Source organism: Limanda limanda, chromosome 5 (assembly GCF_963576545.1).
Source record: "Limanda limanda chromosome 5, fLimLim1.1, whole genome shotgun sequence".
NCBI lineage: Eukaryota > Metazoa > Chordata > Actinopteri > Pleuronectiformes > Pleuronectidae > Limanda > Limanda limanda.
The window spans coordinates 724,746-734,745 of NC_083640.1; the positions used below are offsets into that span (position 1 = coordinate 724,746).

Here is a 10,000-nt window from a genome sequence, read left to right on the forward strand (position 1 = left end):
TTGATAGAAAAGAGTAAAGATTCTTGTTGAGGGTTAAGAACAGAGTATGTCACACCTTGTTAAACCCGATGAGACAAATTGTGATTTGTCAATATGGGCTTTACAAATAAAATTTGATTGATTGAAGTACAGCAGGAGAGGGCAGTAAACCGACCAAAGAAGAAGAAGAAGAGGAAGAAGAAGAAGCAGAAGAAGAAACTGATTCATCTCCGTACACAGACGTGTTCACACGTGCTGCAATATGACTGATCCTGGATAAAGCTGCCACACTGTTGGCTGATTGGATAAGCGATGGAAGAAGCAGGTGCACAGGTGTTCCTAATAAAGTGCTCACTGAATGAATATATGTAACGAGACGAAGGCGTGAAGTTATAAGACGACTCTTCAGGTGACGATGTGATGAAGAGTCAAACTGCAGCTTTAGTTTCCCACTCCTGCAAAAACAAACAGATTTAACTGGATCATTGATAAAGAGAAGATTCAACCAATTGTTTCTGTTTTCAGATGTTTTCAGACATGAACTTAACCACAGACATGTTCCTCACATGTTTCTGACATGTTCCTCACGTGTTCCTGATCTGTTCCTGACATGTTCCTGACGTGTTCCTGACGTGTTCCTGACGTGTTCCTGACGTGCTCCTTACGTGTTCCTGACATGTTCTTAACATGTTCCTGACGTGTTCCTGACGTGTTCCTGACGTGCTCCTCACATGTTCCTTGTGTTTTCCTGACATGTTCCTAACATGTTCCTGACGTGTTCCTTACGTGTTCCTGACATGTTCTTAACATGTTCCTGACGTGTTCCTGACATGTTCCTGATGGTTCCTGACATGTTCCTGACATGTTCCTGACGTGTTCCTGACATATTCCTGACATGTTCCTGACGTGTTCCTGACGTGTTCCTGACATGTTCCTGACATATTCCTGACATGTTCCTGACATGTTCCTGACATATTCCTGACATGTTCCTGACGTGTTCCTGACATGTTCCTGACGTGTTCCTGACATATTCCTGACATGTTCCTGACGTGTTCCTGACGTGTTCCTGATGTGTTCCTGACATGTTCCTGACGTGTTCCTGACATATTCCTGACGTGTTCCTGACGTGTTCCTGACATGTTCCTGATGGTTCCTGACATGTTCCTGACGTGTTCCTGACGTGTTCCTGACATATTCCTGACGTGTTCCTGACGTGTTCCTGAAATGTTCTTAACATGTTCCTGACGTGTTCCTGACATGTTCCTGATGGTTCCTGACATGTTCCTGACATGTTCCTGACGTGTTCCTGACATGTTCCTGACGTGTTCCTGACATATGCCTGACATGTTCCTGACGTGTTCCTGACATGTTCCTGACGTGTTCCTGACATATTCCTGACATGTTCCTGACATATTCCTGACATGTTCCTGACGTGTTCCTGACATGTTCCTGACGTGTTCCTGACATGTTCCTGACATATTCCTGACATGTTCCTGACGTGTTCCTGACATGTTCCTGACGTGTTCCTGACATATTCCTGACATGTTCCTGACGTGTTCCTGACATGTTCCTGACGTGTTCCTGACATATTCCTGACATGTTCCTGACATATTCCTGACATGTTCCTGACGTGTTCCTGACATGTTCCTGACGTGTTCCTGACATGTTCCTGACATATTCCTGACATGTTCCTGACGTGTTCCTGACATGTTCCTGACGTGTTCCTGACATATTCCTGACATGTTCCTGACGTGTTCCTGATATGTTCCTGACGTGTTCCTGACAAGTTCCTGACGTGTTCCTGACGTGTTCCTGATGTGTTCCTGACGTGTTCCTGACAAGTTCCTGACGTATTCCTGACGTGTTCCTGACCTGTTCCTGACGTGTTCCTGACAAGTTCCTGACGTGTTCCTGACATGTTCCTGACGTGTTCCTGACATGTTCCTGACGTGTTCCTGACGTGTTCCTGACATGTTCCTGTCGTGTTCCTGACGTGTTCCTAACATGTTCCTGACCTGTTCCTGACATGGGGTTGGTGTGTGAATGTTCTCGTCATGTGAAGCTCACCTTCCTCCTCTGGAAGACCTTCACATGTTCCATGAACAACGCTGAAGGAGCTCGTCTCAGAGAGGTTTTAGCTGAGGCCGTCCGTCGCAGCAGAGGGTTCAGGAAACCCACCTGAGACCAGCAGAGACCAGCAGAGACCAGCAGAGACCAGCAGAGACCAGGAGAGACAAGAAGAGACGAGGAGAGACCAGTAGAGACAGGCAGAGACAAGAAGAGACCAGCAGAGACCAGGAGAGACCAGCAGAGATCAGGAGAGACCAGGAGAGACAAGAAGAGACCAGGAGAGACCAGCAGAGACAATAAGAGACCAGCAGAGATCAGGAGAGACCAGCAGAGACCAGGAGAGACCAGGAGAGACCAGTAGAGACCGGCAGAGACAAGAAGAGACCAGCAGAGACCAGGAGAGACCAGCAAAGATCAGGACAGACAACCAAAGATCAGGAGAGACCAGCAGAGATCAGGAGAGACAAAGGAGAGACCAGCAGAGACCAGCAGAGACCAGGAGAGACCAGGAGAGACCAGCAGAGACCAGCAGAGACCAGGAGAGACCAGCAGGGACCAGCAGGGACCAGGAGAGACCAGGAGAGACCAGCAGAGACAAGAAGAGACCAGCAGAGACCAGCAGAGACCAGCAGAGACCAGGAGAGACCAGCAGAGACCAGCAGAGACCAGCAGAGACCAGGAGAGACCAGGAGAGACCAGCAGAGACCAGGAGAGACCAGCAGAGACAAGAAGAGACCAGCAGAGATCAGGAGAGACCAGGAGAGACCAGGAGAGACAAGAAGAGACCAGCAGAGATCAGGAGAGACCAGGAGAGACCAGCAGAGACAAGAAGAGACCAGGAGAGACCAGCAGAGACAAGAAGAGACCAGCAGAGATCAGGAGAGACCAGGAGAGACCAGCAGAGACAAGAAGAGACCAGCAGAGATCAGGAGAGACCAGGAGAGACCAGCAGAGACAAGAAGAGACCAGCAGAGACAAGAAGAGATCAGGAGAGACCAGCAGAGACCAGCAGAGACCAGCAGAGACAAGAAGAGATCAGGAGAGACCAGCAGAGACCAGCAGAGACAATAAGAGACCAGCAGAGATCAGGAGAGACCAGCAGAGACCAGCAGAGACCAGCAGAGACAAGAAGAGATCAGGAGAGACCAGCAGAGATCAGGAGAGACCAGGAGAGACCAGCAGAGACAAGAAGAGACCAGCAGAGACAAGAAGAGATCAGGAGAGACCAGCAGAGACCAGCAGAGACCAGCAGAGACAAGAAGAGATCAGGAGAGACCAGCAGAGACCAGCAGAGACAATAAGAGACCAGCAGAGATCAGGAGAGACCAGCAGAGACCAGCAGAGACCAGCAGAGACAAGAAGAGATCAGGAGAGACCAGCAGAGACCAGCAGAGACCAGGAGAGACATTAGATTGATGTGGTTTTATACATTAACCGGGTTTCTCCCTATGACATTGAAAGTGAACAAGTTCAAATCTACAGAAAAGGTTTCCAGAAGAAGAGGCAGCTCTGTGCAACACAAATAACCAATCAATGTTTGTTTGTGTGTATTGTGCGACAGGTTGATGTGTGTGTTCACCTGAGCACGTTCACTACACACAGCCAGCGACTGTCGAAAAGAGGTGCGCTTGTTTTGCTTCCCAGCAGACGACAGGTTGATCTCTGAACCCGACCTCAGCTGCACTGGCCTCCTCCCGGTCAACTCCAACTTCTGAACGCTGCGCTCCACCTCCACCCCCCTCCTGTCTGAACCATATAATAACATGGTTTATATATCGTCAGATCCTCTGTATGTACACTCAATGAAACTGTATATAAACCGACTCACTGGTGATAACCGTGTTGCTGAAGGTCACGGAGTCTTTGGACGACTCTGAGCTGTGGAGCTGAAGACAAACACTGTTACTAATTTGTCATCAGAGGAGGTCAAAGTACACACATGATTTACTCGAGTATAACTACAGATACAATCAGTACTTACACAAGTAAAAGTGCAAGTATACTGATTAAACCTCTTTACTCAAGTAAAAGTATAAAAGTACACGTCCTGAAATGTACTCAAACTATAAAAGTAAAAAGGTTTTCTTCAATATGTGAAAAGCAAACTCATGTCACATTAATAAAGTTTAAAGACTATTTCACTTGAACAACTCTTCTTTAAATAAAACAAAAGAACTACTTACTAGATGAGGAACTAAATCTAGAAACGATTTATGAACATGACAAACAAAGGATCTGTACTTTGTTACTTCCCACCTCTGCATGTCATCCACTCGTGTTAGTTCGGTCACAGTATAAATATGAAAACACGTTGCCATGCTTCATATGTTTTGCAGTGAAGTTACATATGTGTTTGTACCATGTGCTCCAGGATGGAGGTGTTGGAGTAGATGGGCTGGTCCCGGCCTGGTCCACTCAGGAGGAAGGGGTCGTCCATGTAGGTGTTGGAGGTGGGAAACCTCCGAGTCTGCAGCCCGCTGAGGAGAGAAGAAGAAGAAGAAGAAGAAGAAGAAGAAGAAGAAGAAGAAGAAGAAGAAGAAGAAGAAGAAGAAGAATGATGGAGGACGTGACCCTTACCTGAGACTTCCACCTGTGTGTCCCTGTGCGTTGTTGTCATGGTGACTGTGACTGACAGCTCCGTCCTGCAGAAGCTTCAGCCAACGCCCCTTTTCCTCCAAACTACTGACCTGAGGGAGGGAGGAAACTAAATTAACAGATTAATAATCAATAACTGATTATAAAGAAAATAGGTAATTAATGGTCATGTGGTGTAAATACTGAAATTATTGTTTGGTTATTGATGTTCACATGTTGACGTGGAGTTCGACAGTCGAGCATCGTTTATCTGAGAATATTCACATCACATGTTTTTATTTATATGTTGTCATGTCTGAATGTTTCCTTTTAAACAAATCATTTATTTCGTCTTATTTGTCTCTTTTATTTGTAACCATGTTTTATTTCATTTTTCCGAAACGATCTGAAGAATCACTGACTTCAGCTGTGAGATCTGTTCATTACATCGTAATGTAGTTTTTTCTAATCGTTCTTTTATGTAAATGATTAAAAAACTAGTGTTTAGGTTTTGTCCTGATTATTTTTAAGGTCATTTTATGCTTTTTATGATTAGAAATGCTACTTTTAAATAAATATATTTTAATCTATGACGTTCCTAATTTTGTGTCATGCTGGCTAAATATGCCCCCTAGTGGTGAAGAGACTAAACAGTGGGGGATCCAGAGTTGATCCCTGTGGTACTCCACATGAAAACCCTGGTTTTTGTCGAGGAACATCATCGCTTTATTTTGCAGTTTTGGATCCACGTCATCACACAACAGACGCAGTAGCTCACAGTGACCTGCACTCAGCCGACCATCAAATTATACTTTGCGGTAAGTTTTAATCAGAAAACGCTTTTAGACCAGATTCTCAAATTAACCAAAACACTCTGGGACGTGAACTGGTTTGATTCATGTTGTATAAATCTTCATATGTGTCCGAGATGTTTTTTTCCAGATGCATAAATAAAATTAAGTTAAAAAATGTTAATTTCAGAGAATGTTGGAGCTTTCCTTCTCATAAATGTACGACTTTAATCTCATAAATTATTTAGTTTGACAACAATTCTTTTACCTAAAATGGCCATAACATCTCTTTGTGTATTCATGTACACTGTCCCTGACATGAATACACAAAGAGATGAATTAATAATAAAATCAAATAAGAACCTGTGAGCAAACACTGACCTCCAGCACCGCGACCTGGTCCCCGAGCATGCTCAGTGTGATCCTGAACCAGCGCTCAGTGTCGGGCCCGGCTCGTACCTCGCAGCCTCGGAGCTGGACAGTGTACTGAGGAGATCGCTCGCTCTTCCTCCCCCCTCCCTCCTCCTCCTCCTCCTCCTCCTCCTCCTCCTCCTCCTCCTCCTCCTCCTTGTCCTCCTCCTCCTCCTCCTCCTCCTCCTCCTCCTCCTTCTCCTCCTCCTCTCCAAACATGTTAAGGACGCCGTCCTCCACCCGACACAGTAAACTCTGCCATTGACAGTTCATCAGCACGTTCAGGTTGCCTGTGAATCACAAACACCACATGTGGAGCAGCACAGGGATCAGCTCTGGGTCCCGTACTCTCACTGAGCAGCTAACAGCTGATTGGTCGACAGTGTCTGTTTGAAACAAACAGAAAAACATCTCTGACGCTTTCAGTACCTTTGTGTTTGTGGAGGCTGCAGCGAGCTGAAGGGTTCTCCTCCTCAGAGTCGGTCTGGACTGAACTGGACTGAGGAGACACACACAGCGAGAGGGGACGTGACTCGTCTTCATCACAGGAGGTCACAACACACAACACAGTGTGTGTGTGTGTGTGTGTGTGTCTGTGTTTGTGTCTGTGTGTGTGTCTCACCCTGCAGGACAGCAGCTGCTCTGATCTGATCAGAGATGATGATCGATGAATCTCCTCTTCACCTCCAACACTCACCTCCTCGATCACCTGCACACACACAGTCAACATAGATTCACATACAGTATTTGCACCTGAGCTACAATATTCACGGCTGATATTCATAAGAGCTGGTTTAGTCCCAACATAGGGACACAAAATGGAAGACAGATAAATCTGAAGGGTCGGCAGAAGATTTGTGGGAGAGGAAAGAAAAAGTGGATTCACTAAACTGCCGTTGGGGTTTGTCCTTTTCCCTGAAGCTGTTTTCATGAACCTGCACTGAACTCCAGACATGTTTCCAGAACGTTTCCTGCTGACCCCCCAGGACGATGTGTGGAAGCTTCCAGTGAGCGAATGGACGTGTGGACGAGGTTTCTAACACGTGACGGACGTGAAACTGGAAGAACACAAAGATCTCAGGATGAAGAAGAGGAGCCGGACACGTAGAAGACGAAGACGTCCACTGGGAAACACGAGGAGATTCCAGATCTTCTGGTGATGAGGCCGACGCCGGTGCTGCTGCTTCACAGGAGAAACACTGACTACAGGAAATGCCAAGACAACATTTAACAGTGTTCATGTGTAAAAGCATCTTGAGAGTCCTTGTGTCCTCGTGTCCTCATGTCCTCAGGGTTAAGTCTGTTATAATATGTAACTTCACCACTAGAGGTCACTAAATATCTGTGAAGATCCTCAGTCTTCCAGGTCGTGGGATTCTGACTAAAGGCCGGCGCATGCTTCTGCAACGGCGTCTGCGGCTTTTCACGCAGCTGTGACGCAGGACTCGTTCTCATTCATGGTTTTCCAAGCGTTGCGCGGTTTGCCAAGCAATTCCCCGCCAGACCACTAGGGGGAGTAATGTTTTTTGTCAAAGTTTGCTCTTCTTCGTGTGTGGCACGAAGAAGAGCGGTTTATTTACATCGCCACGGCGACTCCTCAGAGCCTTTTTCTGGCGGACAAACCCTCCGGTCAGTGACGGGTTCTACTAGTGGTCATAGTTTCGGATCTCTTCTGCCAAGTGCTCTTCTATCTGGTCCATATTCGTTCTTCTAAATCTTCCGTGGTTTCCGCCGGTATTATCGGGCATGAACCGGAAATGCGACTCCGGAAATGATGTAGTCAGCAGACCAATCACAGCCTTGCCGGCTACGTTACGCTTGCGGAGCTTTGCCGTCTAGTTAGAAAAATTGGGCGACGCACGAAAGAAGGGAAGAAGGGATACGTAAGTACTTGAGGGGCCCGGAAGGGCTCTTACGCGTCCAGGCCCGTGAAAACGCAGAAGCATGCGCCGGCCTATAGGGCTCCTTTATGCTTCTCCGTTTTGACGGACACGGACAGATAAGACCGCCCTCTCCGAGCGCCTCGGAGAGCTTTCCGTTCACCCCTGATTTTTCGAACTGTCTGTGTTTATTTCGGAGACCCCACGGACAGCCCTTGGCTGTGATTGGTCCGCTAACGACATCATATCCGTACGACATCATTTCCGTACGACGTCATTTCAGGACCTCAAACTTCCTGCTTCCTTCCCTGTGTCACAACAAACCCAAACACAACTACGATTCTACGATTAATGTGACGTGTGTGTTAATCCAGCGGAGTTGTCCGGCTGACGTCGGCTCGTTAGAGCACTGAGGGCATGTGTGCACGGTCACAGACGGTTATAACGAGCTTTCAAAACGGCGCTAGCGTGCTAGGCTAGCGGGCTAGGCTAGCCACCATGCTAACTGCGGTGGTAACAGTGCAAAAACCCGCAGTCACGACTTTAATTCCACTTCTATCATGACACTGTTTCTATAATACCGTCAGGTTAGAAGCAAACACTGGGTAGTAGTTAGTGTCGGGAGTCCTGCTGACTGTGTGTGGAAGCTGGGGGGAGCTAGCTAGCTCCGGGTAGCTTCAAGCTACATGTAGCCTCAAGCAGATTCAAGCTGTGGGATTAGCAACGCAGTTCGGAAACAAGACCGGGGAACCGCTGCGCTAAGAAACGATTACATCAGCATCTTGACCTGCTGGGTGTTATCGTAGCTACACTGTGTGTGAGGGAAGTGGGGGGGAGGTAAATACACAGCGTGGACTTCTTCTGATGACTCGTGAGGTAGGCTTCTCCGAGCTTGTCTTTCGTTGCGCCACCTACTGTCCTGGGGGTGAATTGTTTTCACGGAGAACTTTAAATGAAAAAGTGTCAGTCCGATCCGTCCGTTCGTCCGTCCGTAAATTATTCGGAGTAACATAACGGAGCCTTCAGGCAACACCTGACAATGCCACTTAGTCCTTCACTCTGAACCTTCAACTTCACGTAATGATGATTACGACAGAAAATGTCCAGGAACAATTTTCCAGACATTTTCCAGAGTTCATGTCTGAAAACAGTTTATTTGTAGGTGAAACGTTGATGATTTCTCTTTAGAATCATGTGAGAACTTTATATATCTGAAGCATGGGAGACATCACGCTGTCTTTATGTCAGAGGTCAAAGGTTGAAAATGACTGTTCTAATCTTTAACAAATTATTTTGAAGAGCTAAATGTGCTTCTCTGTGAGTGTCAGTGTGGGATGTGTGTTGTGCTGCTGACCCTCCTCCACTCGTCGGCCTGCTCGAAGCTGTTGTATCCCAGCACCAGGGTGTCGGAGCCCAGCAGAACCAGTTTGAGCTGGTGCTGGATCTTCCTGCTGCTCTTGGACTTGTAGACGAGCTGACAGCCGCGCAGGTTCAGCTCCAGGTGAGGCAGCAGGTCCCGAGCACATTTATAACACTGACACACAGAAAGACATCAACACAGAAAGTGACAGTGGAGTCATGTGATCTGATGACTTTGATTTGTACGATCAAAGACTGTAAATAAAGACGACAACACGCTTCCTCTCTAACGTCTACTTTGATTTGTTAGTTTGGTCCAAGTCCCATCTGCCAACATGGAGGAGGAGGAGGAGTTAATGACCTATACTGCAACCAGCCACCAGGGGGAGATCAAGATGCTTTGGCTTCACTGATGTCGTCCACATTTATTTACAGTCTATTGTAGCGAGGCCTTGTCGCAGTTGGGTCACAGCAGCATCTAGTGGACGGTAAAGGAACTGCAGCTCAAAATTCTGCCCCAGCTTTGAATTTAAATGACCATTAACATTACTTATCAACCTGAAAGCAGCAGCTTGGTGAGAGTGAGTCTGATGTGTGAGTGTGAAGAAGAGGAAGTTTCCTCCTTCTCTCCCTGAGCGTCTGTTCTCTGTGACTCTGCTGAGTGGGTGCTCCTCAGGTCCAGGAAGCAGAGAGGATCATGGGTAATGTCCGGTGGGATTCTGACCACGCGGTTGGAGATGGTTAAGTTTGACTCCACATGAAAACAACATTAATCAATGAGACAGAATGAGTGAACACTTGTGGCAGCAGGGGGCGCTCACCAGCAGCTGGCTGCTCCGGATGATGAACAGGTGTTTGGTCCACTGTCCGAGCCACTTCCGCCTCCACAGGTAGCCACAGAGGCGGGACTCGGGGGCGGGCCTTAGGCAGGGCTGA

At 47.3% G+C, this 10,000-nt stretch overlaps 2 protein-coding genes across 2 annotated transcripts in view; both read right to left on the bottom strand.

Annotated features, from left to right (window-relative positions):
- The window catches only part of LOC133002031 (uncharacterized), a 6,638-nt gene extending 721 nt beyond the window's left edge, over positions 1–5,917 (bottom strand). The window contains exons 1-7 of the mRNA XM_061071762.1: positions 5,796–5,917; positions 4,627–4,736; positions 4,409–4,526; positions 3,878–3,935; positions 3,629–3,795; positions 2,047–2,157; positions 1–434 (exon numbers count right to left, since the gene is read on the bottom strand). The exon at positions 1–434 is cut by the window's left edge and continues 721 nt beyond it. Of these exons, the coding sequence (XP_060927745.1) occupies positions 408–434; positions 2,047–2,157; positions 3,629–3,795; positions 3,878–3,935; positions 4,409–4,526; positions 4,627–4,736; positions 5,796–5,825 (621 nt within the window). The 5' untranslated portion in view covers positions 5,826–5,917 and the 3' untranslated portion in view covers positions 1–407. The remainder of the gene's footprint in view (positions 435–2,046; positions 2,158–3,628; positions 3,796–3,877; positions 3,936–4,408; positions 4,527–4,626; positions 4,737–5,795) is intronic.
- A 100-nt stretch (positions 5,918–6,017) lies between these two features.
- Positions 6,018–10,000, bottom strand: part of si:dkey-220o5.5 (actin filament-associated protein 1-like 2) — a gene marked incomplete at both ends in the record, with an annotated part of 7,107 nt that continues 3,124 nt past the window's right edge. Inside the window, 5 exon segments of the mRNA XM_061070964.1 lie at positions 6,018–6,115; positions 6,255–6,324; positions 6,448–6,534; positions 9,060–9,239; positions 9,886–10,000. The exon segment at positions 9,886–10,000 is cut by the window's right edge and continues 115 nt beyond it. Of these exon segments, the coding sequence (XP_060926947.1) occupies positions 6,018–6,115; positions 6,255–6,324; positions 6,448–6,534; positions 9,060–9,239; positions 9,886–10,000 (550 nt within the window).